The following is a 21,318-nucleotide window of genomic DNA, read 5'->3' as shown; positions in this document are numbered from 1 at the left end:
GTGGGCATGCACCTCCGCGACTTCACCTGCAAAGTGGGGGAGGGTGAGCTGCTACCACCTTGGGGTGCTGCAAACCGGGGTGAGTTAGAGGCTCCAGCCCTGGGCCACCCAGCCCCTGGCAGGGTCCTCTGTCCACTGGCCTCACTACACTTGCCCCTGGGTCTGCTGTTTTGGCAAGGTTTCTTTCCCAGGCTTGCCTCACCTGGCCTTTCTCCCGTGGGTCAGACAGGCACGATTCAACACCAGATCTTTCGGGTCTGGATTCAACACCAGATCACTCGGGTCTGGAGGATGCTGACTGGGGACGAATGGAAGTAGCCAGATCACTTCCTGCCACCCCCTGCAGAAGAGCCGTTAAGCTCATTGGCAGTTCACAGGGCTGCTTCCTGAGAACCAACGTGGAAAGACAAACAGAGTGGCTGTGAGTGGTGGCTTGGAAACCAGCTGCCCGAGGGCTGGATGTTGCAAGGCAGAAAACCACGACGTGGGAGCAAAGCTTCAGAAGGCCCTGGTGCTTCCTCCGAGGTGTCCTGCTCCGTCCATTGGGTGCTGGGGTTCTTGGCTTATCTCGGGGCTGAGCAGGTAAGCTCTGTGGCCCACGTGGGGACAGGGGGAATGGGCTGACCCTGGGACGGGGGCTGTCAGGTGCTGCTCAACCCTGGCCTCCCAGCGTCCACGGCCTCACTTACTGCCCGAGGCTGCCCGGCACCGGTGACCAGAGACACCGGCCCCACCATCCTGGTCACCCCCAGCCTCTGTCCAGGAAGCTGCTCGCACTCGGAAGTTGGGGGTGGGGCGGGGCTGGGGCACGGTGAGAGTGTCAGACAGCCTCTGAGGACGTTTCTCCATCCCAGGCACCGCACTGAAGTCACCTGTGGACCATGAGCCCCTCCGTGCTTGCAACAATGTGGCCTCACCTGGGCCTTCTCCTGTTCTCCAACACCCCCTCCCGCAGCCCTGCCAGGAGCCCCCAGCACCACAAAACCCACCTGTGCTTCCTCCCAGTCTCATCCCCGTGGGAGTTTGTCATGAGCCTCGCGTGTCTCTCCTGCCTGGGGTCCACAGGCGCCCTGCCTCCCCTGCATCCACAGTGCCGCAAGGACCAGTCCCGCTCCAGTCCTGGCTGGAAGGAGCCCAGAGCCAGAGCACAGGGGACCTGGGGGGGGGGTTCATCTCTGCTGCTGGTGTCTTTTGAGGATCAGCTGCAATTGGAGTTGCAACCCAAGGAGGGCACGCCACGTCTCGCTGTGCAGCCCCCTGTGCTGGGTACTGAGCTGAGAGATGGGAGGGTGAGCTCCCCCAGGCCTGAGGCACGGGGGGGGGGGGGGGGGGGACAGGGTGACTGCAGGAGGGGACCGAGCCCAGCCTAGGCAGGTGGGGGCCTGTCTGAGCCGGAAGGGAGAAGCCTCCAGACATGATTGCATGTGACCTTCTCCTTGAGCCTCCTGTCCCTGGCGCGCGGCCTGCGGTGAGCTCAGCTCCTTCCCACTCCTGGGCTACGTGGAGGGAAGCTTTGTCAAGTTTCCAATGCACACAAAACTGCCTGCCTCTGGGAGCCTGGGGAGGACCCACACCCTCCACCCAGAGCCTCCTGGGGCCCGAGGACCTTCCGGGTCTTTGTGGGGACGCCTGGAGCTGGGAGAGGATGCTTCCAGGCCTCTACGGCATTCTCCAGAGACCCCACCCCACCCCCAGCGCGGGCCCCAGCTCTGAGGGCTTCAGAACCTTCCTGAACATTTCTCAGTTGAGCAATCCCAGCCCAGGGCCAACCCCTGGGGAACCTGCAGAAGGAGGCTCCTCCCCTTGCCTGGATCCTCCATCCTGACGCTTAAAGGGCCAGAGGGCAAATTACCTTCTTGGGTTTTTTTAGGGCAAGTGTTTCCACAAAAAAAAAAAAAAAAAAAAAAAAAAAGCTTCCTGATACTTGGCTGACACTAAAAACCTATTCATGTCATAAATTTCTCCCACAACGGCTCCAAAATGTATTTATCTAAAGGGCATCTGTGTTTGTTCTCCAACGCAGCAAATGCCGGGCCCCAGGTGATTTGTCTGGGGGCACCTCCATGCTCCCTGCTTCCTGCCTGGTCGTGGGCTCCTTCCACTGTTTGCAAAGGGCTTGACCCTGCCCTGAGGGAGGTAGCGCAGAGGAGCTAGGGGCTCAGAGGGGTGCAGTGGAGGCCATGGGGGCCTGCAGAGGGTGCAGCAGCCAGAGTGAGCACAGACAGCCACCTGCCTGCAGGGCCATTGTGACCTGTGGCTCAGCGTCCTCACCAGAGCCCCAGCTACTATAGACACCAACCAGCCACTGTCCCCAGCACAGGCAAAGACGGACAAGCAATGGACAAGGACGAGGGTGACGCATGATGGCATCAGACATCGCCGAGTGGGGCCCGAGACAAGCCCAGGACGGACAGACCAGGACAGCACGGGGCCTCCCACAGTGGCTGGGCAGGGGCTTAGGAAGATGATTTCTCAGGTACTGATGGCTGTTGGACCACAGAGGGGCTAGAAGGAGGCAGGTGGGGAGGAGGTGAGGGGCAGGGGGTGGCCAGGGAGCCCCTAGGGAGCCTTGGTGACAGTGGCGCTTCAAGGCAGAGGGGACAGGTGCTGCCATGTCTCAGCTTAGCTAACAGGCCCTAGGGCCTCAGGCTGCAGCCCGGGTCCCCTGACAACCCTTCATCACTGTGTCTTAATATGCACGAGCTCATCAGACCGCCCCAAAGAGGCCCCAGAGAGCAGAGAGAGAGGCCCTCCGGTCGCCTGGCCTGCAGTGGGAAGGGACACCAGGACTCCTGAGGAGGCTGGGCACCGAGCCCAGAGGGGAACCAAGCCCCCGCAGGCGCCCACGTGTGCCGCTGCCACGCCCCCTTCTCCTCGGGCTGTGGCATCTTGGAGACACCGTGCAGTTCAGTCACAGAGCGAGAGTTGCCGGCTCAGTCCGCTGGGGCCACACGGGGTGTCCCCAGGACTGCTTCTCTGAGCCCGCTCACTCCCTGGGTGGGAGGTGGTGCCAGGAGCCGGCCCCTCCCCGCCATGCCCCCGGGAGCTTCTGGGAAAGCAGCCATACTGCCTGAGTGAGCCATCCTAGCCACACGCGCGCGGCTCTTTCACTTCCCATCTTAAATGAGTTACACTTAAAATCCTGGGCTCTCCGTCACATGCGCCACGCTTCAGGCCCTCAAACGACACAGAGCGGAAGATGCCTGTCATTACTGTACCTTCCAGGGGACCAGGCCCAGCCAGCTTCCTAGTAAGTCCACAGACGAGACCTCAGGCTCAGCCAGAACCCTGGGCAGATCTTGGCTCAGGGTGGGCTGGTGCTGGGAAGGGGACAGCAAGGGAGTCCCCCAGGATGTGCCCACCACCAGCCCCAGGGCTTCCAAAAGAAGCTGGCCCGGGTGCGCCAAGCAGCTACAGGGGGCCGAGCTTCTGGGCCTGTCGGCCGAGGTGGGGGCTGGGAGCCGCCATGCTGCTCCCAAAGGCAGCTCCTGGCCTCAGCTCCTGCATGTGCCCAGGGCGGCAGCCCCCCCCCACCCCCAGGATGCTGGGCCAGGGCAGCTTGCAGAAGCCATTAGAGGGCATTAAGTGAATGGACTTCCGATTTGTCGGCAATCCAAAAACACAGCAGGGGTTTCCCGCTCCGAAAGCTGCCCGAGCCAGAACACGCCCCTGCGGCTCCCACAAGCAGTAAACCCTTCCAAGAACCCAACGGGGAGGCAGAGGCAGCAGAGGGCTCCCCCCACCCACAAGCAGATGAAGGATGAGTCCCTGGCCTTGGTCTGTGCAGCCTGTCCCCAGCTCCGTCCTCTGTGCACAAGATCTGCTCCCCACGGGAGGCCCAGGCCAGTCAGCCACCTGCCTACCCCCACCCCCACCCCCACCCCTGCTCCGGGGCCCCCTCTCCCAGGCTCAGGCCCACTGTGAGGTCTGGTGGTTTGAAGCAGCACACCGAGAGACAGGGCCATTATTCACAGGAGCCTCTCCATCTCCTAAGACGGCACTATGAGGGTGCTTTGAGAAGCTTGTGAGAAAATAGAAGTAAGCGGCCGGTGGGTATTGTGGAGCACAGGGTTAAGCCAACGCATGTGATGCCGGCAACCCATATGGGTACCTCGAGTCCCAGCCAAGCTCCCTGCTAATGCGCCTGGGAAAGCAGCGGAAGACGGCCCCCAGGTGCTTGGGTCCCTGACATTCCCGTGGGAGACCAGGATGGAGTTCCAGGTTCCTGTCCAACCCTGGCTGTTGCAGCCATTTGGGGAGTAAGCCAGCCAATAGAAGATCTCTCTGCCTCTCTGCCTGCTTTCTGTGAACTCCTGAGGCACCTTTGTGTGATAAGTATTGTTACACATGTGTTGAAGAAGCAAGTTCGCAAAAAGCATAGGTAGCAATGCACAGATGCGGGAAACACAGGTACACAGATTTCCCACGGAGCTGGCTCTAGGCTGCCTCCAGCTCAGGTCTCTGGGCTCCGGGCCCCTGCCCACGGGCAGCTCACTGCCACCTGCTCATCGGGTCATTATTTCCCCCACCGTGCATCACAACCCCATCATGCGGCAGCATCCTCCTGACCTGAAGGTTTTGTGGTTTTAGCCTGGAACCCCACGGAGAAGCCATCCACAGGCTTTGCTCTGTTAAAGGCTGGCTTGGTTTTTCAGTGACCTCCGGTTAATAACTGATGGGTGGGCGGGCAGGCCCTCTTTTGCTTCCAGAAGCAGAAAGGAAAAGAAAGGGCTTCCCAGGGACAGCATCCGTGGTCAGAAAGTTATGAGTGAGCACAAACAGAGCTGTATAGGAAGTGTATATTGAACAATATGACACACTGGCTTCTAATTGCTGCTGCCTTTGTGATCAATAATACATGTTTTCAAAAAGCCTTCTGTTTGCATTTACACAATGGACTGTAACTACTGCAAAGGATCCATTAAGACCTATTTTAAAAAGTGCATTTGTAAAAAGTTGTCTAAATCTGCATTACACGGCAGATTCTGAAGCTGCCTAGGGAGATGTTCTGTCGAAAGAGCATCCAGACCCTCTGCCGGACTTGCCAACTGCAGCTCCCCGCTCCCTCCACCACGCGCTGCTGAACCCGGCCAGCTTTCTCCCTGGCTCCAGATGAAGAACAGGCTGTCAGGCCTCAGCCCCACCCGGCTCCAGCCAGCCCCAGCGGGCCAGCCGTGATGTGAGGAAGCCCCCAGGAGCCCCCAGGGGCACCTACATTCATCCGTCCGCCACTCTGCAAGGTGTAATTACAAGGCCAGCTAAGTGGTCTGTTGTGGCCGAGAGGGCTCTGGGCTGCAGGTCGGCTGGCACAGGCTGGAAACCTGCAGCCCAGCTGTTCGGAGAGCAGAAGACAGGTGTGGGTGTGGCTACCAGGCCCCCAGAGCACCCAGGTGTGAGCTGTCACCTGTGCAGATGGGAAATTCGGGGCGGAGGGAAGCAGAGAGTTTGGCTGTTGGGGTCTCCTGGATGTCTGGGATGTCAGCCATAGCAACAACCATGGACTTCTCCGGCCTCCCGGGAATAAGCCACAATAAGAACAGTGGCCCCTACGCCTCAGGCAACACAGGCAGAGGAACTCTGCTTTCCAACATGGGGGCCTCCATGGGCATACAGGCCCCTCTGCTGGCGCTCAGGGATCGGGGGCTTGGGCCTGGGGAAGATGGAAGGATGGTCTTCTCCCAAGCCAGGCACGGACCCTATCTGCAGATGCCTCTGTGGACAGAGTTGGTAAAGCACGCCCCTCGGGCCGAGCTGGCTGTCCTGTGAATGCGTTCACAGGGAGAGTGTATATGACAGGGCGAAGGATAGCCTGGCCCCAAAGGCTGACCCCCCATGGGAACCTGCAAACAGGCGTGGAGGGCATCAAACACATTCTGAGGCATCCTCCTTCAGCTCCAGGGTACCCAAGTCCCTCAAAGGGGTGGGGGAGAGGGTGCCAGAGCCCAGTTCCCAGGAGCCCTGGCCTGGACAACAGCGATGAGCCATTGAGTGCTTGCGGGGCACCCGGACCTCTTGCAAACTCCTGTTTCTGTCTGCATCCTTCCTTCCAAGAGGGAGGTGTTTATACATGGGGAAACTGAGGCTCAGAGACAGATGGGGAACCCAGCCTCCTGCAGACCCTCCCTACCCCTGAACAGAGACACAAGGGCCTCTGAGGTTCTAGCTCCTGGGCCAAGTCACTCCCTCCCTTTGACTGCCACCCACAAGCCCACGCTTTCCCTCTGCCCTCAGGTCCCTGGGCAAGAGCGGGGGGAGGTGTGCATGTGTATGTGGACTCAGGCATTTGCACATATGTATGCGCATGTGTGGACAGCAGTACACATGACAGGTGCCCCCATCCCCATCTCTTTCCAAAGGGGTGGGAATGCCCCCGCCCTGGGTATCCGATATGCATTCAGGACTCCCAGAGAAGATGGAAAGGCTGGAGGGAGGCCAGGAGCCCAGCCTCAGCTGGGCCCTTGCAATGGTCACACCCAGCCCAGCCAGCCTAACAGGCTGGCCAGTGTCAGACAAGGCCTAGCCCACATAGTCCTTGGGGGGGTGCGGGGGCGTGGTTGGTTCCGAGTAGACTGGCACCAGCGATGCGGGCACCCAAGGGAGGCCCCATGGCTGGTTCCCGCTCAGTGAATGCGAGGCGCCAGGGCCCTAGGGAGGCATGGCAGGCAGAGCAGGGTAAGGCTCTCCTGGCCTGGCCACCCACCCATTAGCAGGCTGGCTGTGGACAGCGGGGTTTGGCCCAGCCCCAAGGTAGCGTCTGTCTTGGCAGCTGCTCCTCCTGACTTCACTTTGACTTCATATCTGCAGAGTGATGTGTAGGTCGCCCGCATTCAGCGCTGAGCTCAGCCCGGCGAAAGGGCGGGGCCCGACGCACAGCGGAAAGAGCAGCCGGCCCAGAGGCACCGGCCACTGTGCGCTTCCATTCCTCTGTCTCCGCGCACGGACCCTGGTGGGGTGGGGGAACATCAGCCAACCTCCCCTCACGGAGGTCCAGAGCGCACATCCAACCTCACCTCAGACCCCTGGTACGGCCCAGAGTTGGGGTGTGGCTGTGTTTGCAGGCTTCATTTGGGAAAAGAGAGGCTAAGAATCTTTAGAGCACTGGTTCCTCCCTGCTGCTTGCTCTCCTTGTCTCCCTGCAGTCCGTCCCCGCGTCCTGAGTTCTCCCGTTTGGAGAGGAAAGGGCACCTACACCAGGCACCCCGTTAGCTACCAGCACCCAGGCTCCGTGAAAACCGTCCCCCGAACCAGTCTGCTGGTCCCATGGAAGGGACCCGTCCGGCCGAACCCCAGCGAGCCTTAGGAGACCCCACCCGCGGCACCAGAGGACACTGCGTGAGCCAAGAGGCTCGCTGGCCCCGGACAGGCATACGAGGCTCTTCCCCTCCAGCTGCGCCTGGACCCAGAGGCGGCCGCGTTCCCACCGCGCCTTCCCCGCTGAGAAATGGCGGAGGATGCGCCCGGCGCCCAGAGCCTGGAGGCGCGGAGGGCCCGCGTGGCCACACTCCCAGGCGGTCGGCCAGATTCTGCATCCCGGCGTGGCTTCCCTGCCGGCTCCGGGCCGCCGCGAAGGGCAAAACGCAGACACCGTAAGCGCGCGCATACGGTAAAAACAGCGCGGCTGTGCGTGCAGAGGTGCGCGGACCCCGGCTACCGGCTGCCGGCCCGCACCGTTCCCAGCTCCTAACCGCGCCCCGCCTGCCAGCTCCGCACCCGCGAGGCCCGAGCCAGTACCCGGAGCCCCGCCCCTACCCCGCACCCCGGCCCCGCCCGCCCCGCCCCCGGGCCCGCCCCTGTCCGCTCCTTCCGCACTGCCCGCGCCCGCCGAGCCTCAGTCCCGCGACCCGAGCCGGGCGCACCGCAGAGGAGAGCGCGCCGGAGTCGGCGCCCGGACGCACCGCGCCCGCAGTGTCCGCGGCGCCCAGGGCCGGGCATGGGGCGGCCCGGCTGAGCACTGCGCCCCACTGCACCCCACTGCTGGCCCGAGTCGCCAGCCCTCCAGCCGCGGCCCCGGTGCGCACGGGCGATGGCAAAGACGCCGTCCGGCGCCGTGGGGCTGCGGCGGCTGCTGCTGCTGCTGCCGCTGCTCGGCGAAGGTGAGTCGTGCGGGCGGACGGGACGAAGTTAGCGCGGGCGAGCGGAGCGCACGCGCTCGGCAACGCCTTTCTGTTTGCGGGCTACAGCCGGCTGCGCGGCTGCGTGCCGCCGGCCTGGGCTGGGCTGCGAAAGGGGCGGCCGCGGGCAGCGCGCTTCGAGCCCCGGGCTGGACGCGGGGCTGGGCGGCTGGGGTCGGCCTCCGGAGCCCGAGCCGCAGCCTCGCCCTGGAGCGCGGACCGGACGGATGTTGGTGCGGTTGGGGCGCCAGCGGGAGCGGGCGGGCCGGGGAGCGCCGGGACCCCGCGCCTGGCGCGGGGAGTTGTTGTTTGTGCAAGGGGCCCGCTGCGTTCGCCCTCCAGTTGGGTGCGCGGCTCGCTCAGCCGGCCGCCCCGGCCGCTCGCCGGTGCGGGGGCGCTTTCATAAAAGGTTGTCTTCCCCGTGTGCGTGTTTGCCGTGCCGCTGTTTAAAAAGCTCAAAAGCCACGAGTCCCACCCGGCCGCCGCGAGTCCTGGGTCCTGCCGGCTTGGGGCGCCAGGGGGGCGCCTTCGGGGACCTGGGGCGGCCCAGGGCGCTCCGGACCTGCTTGGGGGGCGGAGTAAGGTTCTGTGTCTACGGTGAGCGTCTCTCGCCTTAGGATCCCGTTATTAGGTGTGGCCGCGCCGGGACCGGTCACCGCCTCCGCTCCAAACCCGGACAGAGTTAAGCCTGAGGCTGTGGAATCTTTGAACCCCTCGATTGCGCATTTCGGTGTCCCGCAAACCGTCTCTTACTTGGTCCCTTCCGGGAGGGAGCGCTTCCATAGCCTCAGGTGTCCCTTTGCCGGGGTGGAGCGAACCCGGACTCCCCTCCCCCACTCCGTACAAGGGGCGTCGACCGCGATTACCACGCCGGAACTCCCAAGTCCTGCAAAATGTTTGGGTTCACACACCTCCTTCTCCCCAATTCAGCAGGGACTGCAGCCAGAATGGATCCCCGTTCCACTGTAGGAAGCGAGGGTAGGGGAGCGGCCCTTCCCTTACCGTCCCTTGGGAACGAATGGGGACCGGGCTCTGGGCTGCCAGCGATGTAGGAAGAAGCCGGGCTGGATGCCGCAGGCAAGCTGGTTTTCTGCTGTGACCTGAGATTTCGACTTTGTAGTTGTGGGCACGTGGTCAGGGGAGAGCCACCGCATGACAGGCAACCTGCAGGGGACTTCCCCAACCCTTCCACAGCCCCGCATGCAGTGGGGGAGGGGGGTGGCCAGCAAGGCTGCGGGGACCAAAAGCTGCAGGCAGCGCGCTCAGGTGTTTGGCTCGTGGCACTTGGCAGGTGCACAGGTTGCTTTCAGTACAGACAGCTTTGCTCTGGATGGCTGCAGATGCCCCAGTCCTGGGAGCCCCCGTCCTCTATTTCTGCTCCCTGGAATGACCAAGAAACGGTGGTTGGTGGCACTGGGAGAGGAGCCTGACACCCAGGAGGAGGTCTTGGGCGAGCCTCCCTCTCTGCAGCCCCAAAGCCGCCCACCACCCCAGTGGGGGAGCGTCCCAGCCGTGGGCTCCCTCTGGTGGAAGCAGTGCAGGTGGCCGGGCCTGTTGGCCGGGCTGGTCCGGGTGTCCAGAATGCTGGCTTACTTTCACATCCACATGGGGCTGTTTCCAAGACACAGACTCACCCTTGCTCCCGGAGATGTGCTCGCGTGGGCTGTAGTCACCCAGAGCGTGGGCTGTAGTCACCCAGAGCGTGGGCTGTAGTCACCCAGAGCATGGGCTGTAGTCACCCACAGCATGGGCTGTAGTCACCCAGAGCGTGGGCTGTAGTCACCCACAGCATGGGCTGGCTCCCTCGCGCAGGTGCACCCAGGGACCGAACTCCTCTCTGCCCGCTCAACAGCCCCTATCCCGGGGATGTTCACAATAGGACCACAGCCCCTTAGCACTTTTCATACCCCTGAGGCACAGCCTCTTGGCCACGTGTCCTGGAGCTGAGCAGGGGAGCCTCCATCTAAAAGCTGTTTCTAGGAGATGCTGGCCTTTGCCTGCTCGTGCCGCTGTCCCCATTGGCAGGCTAGGACACTGAATCCGAGCATTTGCGACATTGCCTCCTGCCTCGCATCTTCCGGATCGGGCTCCCCCGGTCCCCTTGTTCTCAGCACCTCTACCTGCAAGGAGGGGCTTGCCCTCTCTGCCTGCGGGGCCCCCAGCGCTGCAGATCCAGGAGTCTTGGCTTGGCAGAGCCCTCCCTGCCCGAAGCACCTGCTTGCTCCTTGAAGCACTGTCTGCTTTCTCTCTCATTTTCTTTCACCCTAGATCTTCTGGGCAGCCTCAGGTGGGTGCAAGCCTTGTCCTGCCTCACCAGGCTCACCTCGGCCCTGCCCCGTCTCTTCCACCCCAGCCACAGAGGCCCTGTGTTCCCCCAGCTGGTGGGCTTCTAAGGGTTGGGCCCTGCAGTCCTGGACAAATGGGCGGCAAGTTTATTGAGCCCATTCGCTCAATTGCCTTTATTCTACAGAATTGCTTTAGGGACCGGCTAAGTAAATCACTGTTTCCTTGGTGGTGTGAAGAAAATGGGATGTATTCACCTAATGGGGCGCTAATGGCCTTTTAGCCAGGGGAGGAAAAAAAACCTAATTAAAAATTATGGAATCTGTTAAAATGGAGCCTGGGGTGCTAAGGGGATGGGACCCCCCCTCCCTGGAAGCTGCTGCCTCCCTGGGGCTTTCCGCCTCTGGGTAGCCTCACAGAAGACTCTCTGGGTCCCCTTGTGCTAAGTGGAACGGCCAGCGCCCACAGTGGGTGCTCTGTGGCGGGCTTACTGTGTGGTCCTGCACTGTGCCCTGTTTGTGGGCTTGCCATATCTTCCCGACCTCACTGATGCTTGTGACCTTGTCCCATTTCTCAGCTGAGTAGACTGAGGTCCCCACTGCCCACAGACTCTGGGCGCACAGAGCACCCACCTCGGGGCTCCAGGCACCCTCGGGACACCCTGGCCCAGATCTGGGGTGGCATGCGGTGCTGTGTTCAGATGCCGGAAACAGGAGCCCCTGTTGTCTGTGCCAGTGGGAAGCTGGCTTCAGTTGGCATCTGGACCAACTAAGCATGCTGGGCCTGGACCAGCACCAGGCCTGGCGCTGTGCAGGCTGGCCCTGTGCAGAGCACGTGGGCCCCAGGAAGACGCAGTGGTGGTGGTGCAGGCTCCTGCAGCCGGCATCTGCCGAGGGACCCAGCATCTGACAGAAGCCACTGTGCTGATGGGCAGAGCTGCAGGGGCACGCGTGCCACCTCGGCCAGGCAGGACCCCTGGACTGACTGGAAGAAGGAACCACTCTCGAGAGTGCACAGATGCAAGGGTGAAGAGAAGAGGCAGCCCAGCCCTTCCCCCCACATTTACACTGGGGAAGCCCCATTTCCTGTGGGCCTGGGGGTGGACCCCTCCTGGTGTCAGAGCTGGGCTGCCCTCAGGCCACTTCTCCATCTCCTGCTGTGTGCCCTCCTCCTCCCCCCTCTTCCTCTTCCTTATTGCGGAAGTTGTTTTTCTGTATGACTTTATGGTAACAATAATAGTAACAATGATTGCCCATAAAGGCTGCAGAGGGAGGGAGGCAGCTGGCGTTTACGGGACTTTTCCAGGGGGTGCTGCACTTGGGAGACAACAAAAGAGACCCAGGGCCTCCCAGGCTGACACCCTGCAGAGGTGACAGGGTCAAACGGGACGAGTAACTCTCTGTGTGTGCGCTGTTCAGATTGTTCAGATTGTGAGCAGACAGCAGGGCAATAGGGTAGGAAGGGCAGGGGTGTGCCTTGGCGGGGCCGCATGGCAGAGGCTTCAGCCCCAAGTCAGCAGCAGCCAATGCAGAGTCAGGGTAAGCTCATGGGTTCCCTCCCAGGGCAGTAATCTGAGCGCCTCTGACCAGGGTGTGCTGGGGAGGACGCCCCTAGATCCAGAGTCAGACAGGGTGAGAAGGCTGCAGGCCTCCATGGTGTCCACCTGCTGTTACCCCTCCCCCACACAGAGGGGATAGAGAAAGCCAAGGTTGTGCCTCCTGAGAGGGTCTCAGAGGGCAGGGTGCTCTCCAGACCCAGGCTCCAGGACACTGGTCCCCCGCTGTCGGCTTCCCTGAGCTCAGGGGCCAGGCTGATCCCGTGGGTGGACTTTGGGCAGACAGCTTCCCCTCCCCCCAGAGGCTGGAAGTTGTGGAGTCGGAGGACCGAGTGCTAGGAGACGGTAAGGCAGCAGGCCGAGAGGAGGCAGCACGGCGCCCGCCGTTGGTGGCACAGCTCCCACCCCCCACCCCCGCTGGGCTGGTCTCCGCAGAAGCCCAGTTGCAGGGTAGATAATGCCAGGAGACCTTGAGGGCGGCCATTCAGGCACCACCTGGGCCCTGGAAGCGAGCAGGTGGCCAGCCGCGAGCAAACACCTCTGTTTGCTTTTGCCTCGTGGGTGGCTCTGCAGCAGCCCGGGCATCCCTGCAGAAAGGTCACCAGTGCACCTGAGCAGGTGCGTGCCTGCCTGGTGGGCCGTCTGATGCCAGCTTTCCTCCTCCTCATCTGCCATACCCAATGGGCCCAGTGGAGATGGCTCAGAGCAGATGCCTGCAGCCCAAGCCCCTCCCGCCCTGGGACCCTGGGTGTACACCTCTATGATGGGGGCGAGGGAGAGGGATTTGATGTCTGGGTTCTGCAGGAGCCCAGGGATTCCAGGGGCATGGCTATGGGGCCATGTGGGCCTGGGGCAGGGGGCAAGGAGGCAGGACCATGGCCATCAAATCTGTTTCCAGTCACCCTGGTGCATCTATTTGAGGGGCACTCTCGCCTTTATGTTTGTGAAAGAGAAAAATGTGATTTGTGTGTATCATGACAACCTGGAAGATGCTGGGGAAGACGTGCATGTAGGGAGCCAGGACCCAAGGGTGGGTGGGGGCTGAGCTGAGGGTGCACAGATGAGGGGGGAGTGGGTTTGAGTTTGTTCCTCAACCTGCCGGTGAAACTGGAGACTGGGTGGCACTGGTCCCGCAGACCCGCGAGGACCTTGTGCTATGGCAGTGAGGGCTTTGGTCTGGTTTGTGGCCCAGCACAGGTGAGCTGCTGCAGGTAGAAGCTCACCTGGCAGGGCCCCTCGTGCCACTCCACAGAGCTTTGGATGCTGCTGGCTGTGTGAGGACAAGTGAGCCCACACTTGGTGACAGTCACCCCCTGCCCGCATCTCAGGGGCTCCGCCCTGTCCTGCCGGAGGCACAGCCTGACTTCTCCGTGCTGGAGCACCTGGCTGTGTGCACCAGAGCCTGCGCCCCGTAGTTGTGTGGCCGCCCTTGGCTAGACCCGGTGCAGGATTTCTCCATGGCAAGAAGGGATTCGAGAAAGACAAAGGCAGAGGTGAGCGGAGAAGCAAGTAAAAGGACACAGGAAAGAGTGCCGGCCAGCTCAGGAGAGAATGAGCTGCAGTAATTTTTCAGGGCCATTCTTTTATTCCATCCAGAGACATAGAGGGTGGAGCCAAGGGCGGGGCTTGATTAAGTATTCAAAGAGGGTGGAGTCTGGGGCAGGGCTTGAGTACCACCCATTTCCTTGCCCTTATTTGGAGATCCTGGCTGTGTCTGGCATCTGGTGCATGATGGGAGTGGGAGTGTCGGCCGTGGTGATTGTCTCATAATGACATTATAATGACCTGAGGGTCACTGCAGGGACACAGCCTGCGGCCACTTTGTGATGCTTTTAGCTGGCGCGGGTTCGGAATGACAAAACGGCGGAAGTTGTGGTTTTCCACTACACCGAGTGGGGTGAAGGTTGGTGGGGCGTGAAAGCGGTGTTTGAGCCGTGGGTGGAGGGGGTGGACTTGGGGGGAGGGTTTGAGCAGCCTCTGGCAAACCCCAGCTCCTCCTGCTAATGCTACCTCCCTGCCTGCCTCACCTTGACAGGGATTTCCCAAGTTACCCAGGTTGGAATCCCATCATCGGCTCTCAGGGCAGGGGAGGCTGGGAGTGCAGAGGACACAGCCTGTGCACCTGCACACACAGGCCCTCACTCCTCTTCGGCAGCTTTCCCAGGTCACGTCTCAGCCCCTTATCCTGGTCAGCACAGCGGGAGCTGGGGCTGGCGGACAGTGGGGGCAGGTGGCAAGTTATTACAGTCTGCAGGTGAGATTTGCGCACCATAAAATGGGTCATTTTAAGTGGACAATTGATGGTGGTTAGAGTGGCAAACGCATCACCTTAGTGTCAGTCCAAGACATTTCTGTCACCTGAAAATGGACGCCCTGTCCCCATTAAACAGTTGCTCCCATTCCCAATCCCTGGTGGTTTCTAACCACTGCTCTGTGTCTGTGTCTATGGGTTTGCCGCTTCTGGATATTTCTTTGTGTCTGGCTTCTGTCACAGGGCAACGTTGTCAAGTGGCACCAGTCGGTGCTTCCTGCCTTTTGAGGGGTGAATAGTATTCCGCTTTGTTCCATGTGTGGGTGCTTCCTGCCTTTTGAGGCCTGAATAGTATTCCACTCTGGGATGTTTTCCACCTTTCCGCTATTATGAACAATGTTGCATGAGCCTTTGGTACAATCATCTGTTTCACTGCCTGTTTACCCTTCTGTTGGGTCTACTTAGAAGTGAAATTGCTAGGTAATTCGCTATTTTCTTTCCGGAGGAACTTGCTAAACCCTTTATCATGCTGGTTGAATCATTTTACATTCTGCTGACTTGCACAAAAAGGTCACTATTTATCCATGTCTTCCCAACACTTGTTATTTTCTGATTTCCTTGTTGATTGAGTTTTGTAAAAGATTGATTTATTTGAAAGATAGTGTTACACAGAGAGAGAGATCTTCTATCAGCTGGCTAACTTCCCAGATGGCCACAACAGCCAGGACTGGGCCAGGCTGAAGCCAGGAGCCAGGAGCCAGGAGCTCCATCTGGGTCTCCCATGGGAGTGGCAGGGGCCCAAGCACTTGGGCTATTTTCTGCTGCTTTCCCAGGCTCATTAGCAGGGAGCTGGATCGGAAGTGGAGCAGCCGGGACTTGGACCGGCGCCTGAACTTGCTGTGCCATGACCCTGGTCCCTTGCTGTTGGATATTTAATCCTGGCTGCCCTAGTGGGTGCCTACCAGAATGGCCGCAGTGTACCTTTTCCTAACGAGGAGCCATGCTGCTCATCTTCTCCCATGCCCATTGGCCGACTGTCTCTCTGGAGCCCTCCCTCCGCCCCAGCCCTCCGCCTGTGCCGCATCACTTCGCTGTCCTGGCTCCGCCAAGTGTGGCCAGGGAACAGCTTCTTCGTCATCACAGCCTGGGGAGCCTGAGGTTGTTCTCAAAAGACCTGGACCCTAAAGGCCACGCTAGCACACATATCCCAAAGCAGTGGCCGCGTGGCTCATGCCCCAGGAGCTGGCGCCCAGGAACCCCAGCCCCACCCCCACCGACTAGAGAAGGGAGGAGGTGCCTGCAACCGGCAGCCCCACCCCGCCTGGCTCCGCTGCCAGGGGACCCCAGGCTGCCCCCTCCTGCTCAGCCTGCATCCAGACTCTATAAATAGCAAGCAGATCCCAGTAAGTTGATTACCCTAATGGGGGCTGTGTGATGTCATGCCCCGGAGCCCTGTCCCTCCCCTTGTGTGTCCCTGCTGCCGAGGTAGGCATGGGGACAGGAAGGCTTCCAGAGTAGGGGGTGGGGGGTGGGGAGCGGGGTCAGCCTCCCTCCGCAGAGCCAGAGAGGCTGATTCCTGACCCTGGCCACCCCTCAAGGCCAAGCTGAAGGAGCCAGGACCTGGCTCCAACCTGGCACTGTCTCTCTGCCTCTTGGTAGTGTTGCCATCCCTCCTCCGGTCACCTTGTCTCATCATCAGTGGCCGAGAACGACACTTGCAGTCCTGGTCCTGGTCCAGCCCCTGGCCCCTCCCCCTTCAGGGGCCACAGAGGCCAGAACCTGCCTGGTTTCCACCATACCCTTCCTCCCCACCCCCATCCAGCCTCTTGGCCCCTGGGGAGGGGAAGGATTCGTGCACAGAATTAACATGGACTCACAAAGGGCTCAAAACTTAAAGTGGGAGGAGCCTTAGCATCAGGTGCAGCTTTCCCATTTTATAGATGGGGAGACCGAGGCCCAAGCCAGCAGGCATGAGTAGCCACGTGCAACTGACCAGATACAGGCTTTGTCGGCTTGGCCCAGGGACCCAGGGCCACCACCTCACCTAGCTTGTTCCTCTCTGCCTGAGACTGGGGGTGCTCCTGGACCCCAGGCTGGCCCTCCAGCCGAGATGCAGTGGCTGCTGGCGGGGTGGCTGTCTGGGCACATGTAGTCTGCAGGGGTGCCACTTGGGGGTACAGTCTTCGGACTGTCCGAGGTGCTGTGTGACTGATTTTGCCTTCTTGGGTGACATCTTGGGAGGGAAAGAGCCCCGGCCATTCCGCTCTGTGTCCAGCGGGAACGGGTGCGTGAGACTCCCAGCATCCGGTGGGCACCTGGCATTGCTCCTCTGAGCAGGCCCCGGCCAGTAGGCACTGCTCGAGCAGACTGCTGCCTGGTCTCAGCCTCCTGGGCCTTTCCCCCGTTTCAGGTTGCTCCCTGCAGCCTCATTTTGCCAACATGTTAAAAGAGCCAAATTGTGGATGGAAACTTCTGGGCACCTTCCTTTGAGAGGGGGCTGAGGAGGGGCCTAGAAGTATTTTTTTTTTAATTTATTTGGGGCTGGTACTGTGGCGTAGTGGGCTAAGCCTCCGCCTGTGGTGCCAGCATCCCATATGGGCACCAGTTCATGTCCCGGCTGCTCCTTTTCTGATCCAGGTCTTTGCTATGGCCTGGGAAAGCAGTGGAATATGTCCCAAGTGCTTGGGCTCTGTACCCGCATGGAGACCTGGAGGAAGCTCCTAGCTCCTGACTTCAGATCTGCTCCGCTCTGGCCGTTGTAGCCATTTAGGAGTGAACCAGCGGATGGGAGACCTCTCTCTCTGTCTCTCCCTCTCTATACAGCTCTACCTCTCAATACATAAATAAAACCTTAAAAATAATCCATTTATTTGAAAGGCAGAGCGGGAGAGAGAGAGAGATCTTCCATCCGCTGATTTACTCCCCAAATGGTACAACGTCCAGGGCTGGGCCAGGCCGAAGCCAGGAGCCAGGAGCTTCCTCCTGGTCTCCCACGTGGGTGCAGGGGCCCAAGCACTTGGGCCATCTTCCACTGCTTTCCCAGGTGCATCAACAGGGAGCTGAATCAGAAGTGGAACAGCGTGGACTCAAGCCGGTGCCCATATGGGATGACGGCACCATAGGCGACAGTTTTATACGCTACGCCATGGTGCCGCGCCTGGGATAGTTCTCTTCAGAGGCATTTATGGCCTGGGGCTGCCAGTGGGTGGACGGACAGCCCGGGTCCCTGGCCTGGGTGCCCTGGTTCTCTGCTCTTGTATGCATGGACACCACAGAGCAGAGGAGCTGGGCCAGGCCTGGCTGAAGCCCTCCCTCACTCTGCACGGCCTTAGGCTCTGCCTGTACCACGGGAATCCTACAGTTCCCACTGCTGACACTTGTCAACTTGTGGGACGATGCATAGGGTGTGCTTAAAGGACCAGGGCCTCTCGCCAATGCCCTGGAGAAGCCGCTTGGATTATGCTGGGCAGTCAGGGAGGGTACCCGGGGGTGGGGGTTGGGTAGAAATGGGCAGAGCCACCTCTCAGCTGGAAGAGCTGGGGCCTGTGGGGGGGGGGGGTGACAGATGAGTCTGAATTAGCAGGGGGTCATGCTTGAGTCCTGGTGTGCGCTGGGGGCCCAGGCTAGTGGCACCAGGGTCAAAGCAGGTGACGTCTTGACCCTGTCCACCCCCGTCACCCGCAGGCTTCGGCTGGTGCACACAATGCAGTCGGCTGGGGCCTGAGGCACCAGACCCTGGAGATGAGGGGCCTGGTGACCCACGCCAGGTCACTGGCAGGCCACTTGGGTGGCCAGTCCTTTTGCAACCAGGCCTTGCCCTAGGAAAGAAATTAATTGTAACCTAATTGGCAGTTTCCTTTGCATAGAAGCCGGAAGGAACTGGCAGCGCGACTGGTGATTAATTCCGCAGCAGCTGGGCAGTCGCATTTGGGCAGAGCATCCGTCATCCCTGTGAGGCCACTGCAGCTGGCGGGGCGGCTGTGGGAGTGTGGGCGGTGGCTCCGGGTGCAGCCTGAGGCCCCAGGGCCTCTTGGGGCAGGAGACTGGGCTGTGTGCAGAGAACAGCCCTGGAGCGCTGATGCCCGGTTGCTGGTCTCACTCTCCCGCCCCACACCCCTTCCCCACCTGCAGCAGGAACTGTAGGATGATGTGGGTGTGAGCGCTGAAGTCTAGGCCTCCGTTCCTCAGTGCTGAGAGGTCTCGGAGAGTGGCTCTGCCCAGGCCAGAGCGGGGTGTTCCTGGGCACGCAGGCACAGTGGTGCCTCCGAGGCCGGGGCTGGCCCACTCCCTTCCTCCTCTTCCCTCCAGCTGCTCTTCCAGGCCGCCGGCCGCCCTGCTGGCTGGGGGCCCAGTAGGACGGGTGTCTGGGGAGTCACTGCGCCACACTGGACGTGGGGGTGCAGGCTGGAGAAAAGATGTGAGGAGGCCTTGAGGGCTGTATTGTGGCGAAGCCGGAGCAGACAGGCCAAGGGGGCTGGGTGCTGGACAGACCCTTGGGCGGGGGGGAGAAACCCGGCTCACTCCTGGAAGCCCTGGAAGCCAGTGTGTGTCCGTGCCTGAGTGCCGGGGCAGCTTGGCCGAGCCACCGTCGGCCTCACGGTGGCCACAGTGGTACCAGCTGCCTGCCAAGCACTGCTGACAGCATTTGGGGAAGAAAAAACTTAAGCCCGGGGCTGAGACTGCACTGTTTGATGGTGAGAGTGGTATCCGCATTGTGCACCACAGATGTAGCAGCCACTGGCATTTATTGAGCGCCCAGTGTATGCACTGAGTGTCCATCTGTCTGCAGAGCCTGCTGTTTTCTTGATGGTTTTGCAGGCAGAAGCTCCAGGACTGGGACAAGCTGTCAGGTTTTTCTTGAAGGGGACAGGTCCCCTTGTCTCGTGAATACAGCTGTGGCCAGGAGCCCTGAGTTGAGGCCACCTGCCCCCAGGTGGGGCTGCCAGCCTGCCCTGGGCCCCTTTCTTCACAGCCACCGTGTGCCAGGCTGGCCCGGTGCTGGCCCCGCGCGTCTCTGGGTCCGGCTTTCCTTCCAGAGCTAATGCAAGGCAAAGCTGGCAAAGCTGGCCAAGCCGCTTTTCCATGGAAACCTCAGGCTGGCTAGCAAGGGGTTCAGAGTGTTGTGATGGTGGTGGAGGTGAAGGTGATAGGAGATGGTTTTTGTGGAGGTGATGGTGGTGGAGGTGATGGGAGATAGTTGTGGTGGTGGTGGTGGTGGAGGTGATGGGAGATGGTTTCTGTGGTGGTGATGATGGAGGTGATGGGGGATGGTTTCGGTGGTGGTGATGGAGGTGATGGGAGACGGTTCTGGTGGTGGTGATGGAGGTGATGGGAGACGGTTCTGGTGGAGATGGTGGTGTTGCATGGTGGTGGTGGGCACGGTTGTGATAATGGGAGTGGTGGTGGTGATAGTGGTGATAGAGGTGGCAGTGGAAGTGATGGTGGAGGCTGTAGGGATGACTGTAGTGGTTGTTGGTGGAGGTGATGGGAATGCTGATGGTGGAGGTGAGTGATGGTTTTGTTTGTAATGGGGGAAGTGATGGAGGTGATGATGATGGTGATGATGGAGGTGGTGGTGGAGATGGAGGTGATGATGGTGATGATGATGGAGGTGGTAGTGGAAATGGAGGTGATAGTGGAGATGATGGTGATGGAGGTGATGATGGAAGTGATGTAGAGGTGATGGTGAAGATGTCGGGTGATGTGATGATGGAGGTGATGGAGATGGTGGAGATGACGGAGGCGATGGTGATATGGAGGTGATGGTGGAGATGGAGGTGATAGTGGAGATGATGATGATGGAAGTGATGATGGAAGTGATGTAGAGGTGATGGTGAAGATGTTGGGGTGATGTGATGATGGAGATGGTGGAGGTGTTGGTGGAGATGACGGAGGCGATGGTGATATGGAGGTGATGGTGGAGATGGAGGTGATAGTGGAGATGATGATGATGGAGGTGATGATGGAAGTGATGTAGAGGTGATGGTGAAGATGTCGGAGTGATGTGATGATGGAGGTGATGGAGATGATGGAGGTGTTGGTGGAGATGACGGAGGCGATGGTGATGATGGAGGTGGTGGTGGAGATGGAGGTGATAGTGGAGATGATGATGATGGAAGTGATGATAGAAGTGATGTAGAGGTGATGGTGAAGATGTCGGGGTGATGTGATGATGGAGATGATGGAGGTGATGGGTGATGAGATGATGGTGGAGATGATGGAGGCGATGGTGATATGAGGTGATGGTGGGGGTATTGGGAAGGGAGTGTTTGCAAGGATGGTGGTAGGGATGGCAGTGGTGTAGACATCTTCAGTGTGCTTTATTCACTAGCGTCTACTCACTGCTCTGAGAACTTCACGCGAAGGCGTGGACACAGAGGACATGGGGGTGATGGGCACAGGGAAGACTGAGACACAGAACGTGCATGCGTCCCTCGCCCGGGCTGGCGCCCCCCCCCCCCCTGCCCTGCAGACACACACTGCTCTCCACTGCCTTGGGGCGAGCCAGCCCACCTCGCCTCTTCTGCCAGTTCCTCCAAGTTCATGGCCACAGAGCAGGACCTCCTGTCTTCAGCTGGTTCCTGCCACCTCCAGCCCTGGGCTGACCCCACTCTGTCTGCCTTCACTGCCCACTGCTCTCTAGGCCCAGCCGCACTGCCCAGTGCTCCCCCCGTGTCCTGGCCAGGCATGGTCGCCTGTGCAGCTGCTGCCCACCCAGCTCTCCTCTCCCCCACTTAGGCTTTTTTTTGCAGAATGGGCAATTCAGGGGGAGTTCGTAAACTGTGCCGGAGCAGCTAACGGTGGAGCCAGCAGTGCTGCATGGGGCCAGTGAGGTGGAGGAGCACCTGTCACCACACCTGCCCCCACGCATAGACACCATCCACAGCACACGTGTCCCTTGTTTCTCAGACACACACACTTCCCACTCGCATGCCACATGCTCAGGTGGCCACAGCCCCAAGGCCCAGGGACTGACAGGACTCCCAGACCCAGTACTGCCCCCTCTCGGGCAGTGTGGTGCCCACAGCGGCCCCACCCCCACCCCCTGGCCACAGCCCCAGCTGCCCACCAGGCCCACCCTACACTGCCTATACCAGTCAGGTGCCACCAGAAGGTTG

The 21,318-nt window shown here is 60.5% G+C and overlaps 1 protein-coding gene across 1 annotated transcript in view; it reads left to right on the top strand.

Annotated features, from left to right (window-relative positions):
- Window positions 1-7,811: 7,811 nt before the first annotated feature.
- The window catches only part of RET (ret proto-oncogene), a 48,560-nt gene continuing 35,053 nt past the window's right edge, over window positions 7,812-21,318 (top strand). The window contains exon 1 of the mRNA XM_051836896.2: window positions 7,812-8,093. Coding sequence (XP_051692856.2) covers window positions 8,024-8,093 — 70 coding nt within the window. The 5' untranslated portion in view covers window positions 7,812-8,023. The remainder of the gene's footprint in view (window positions 8,094-21,318) is intronic.

Source organism: Oryctolagus cuniculus, chromosome 15, assembly GCF_964237555.1.
Source record: "Oryctolagus cuniculus chromosome 15, mOryCun1.1, whole genome shotgun sequence".
Lineage (NCBI taxonomy): Eukaryota > Metazoa > Chordata > Mammalia > Lagomorpha > Leporidae > Oryctolagus > Oryctolagus cuniculus.
This window is presented reverse-complemented; position numbering and strand designations above follow the sequence as displayed.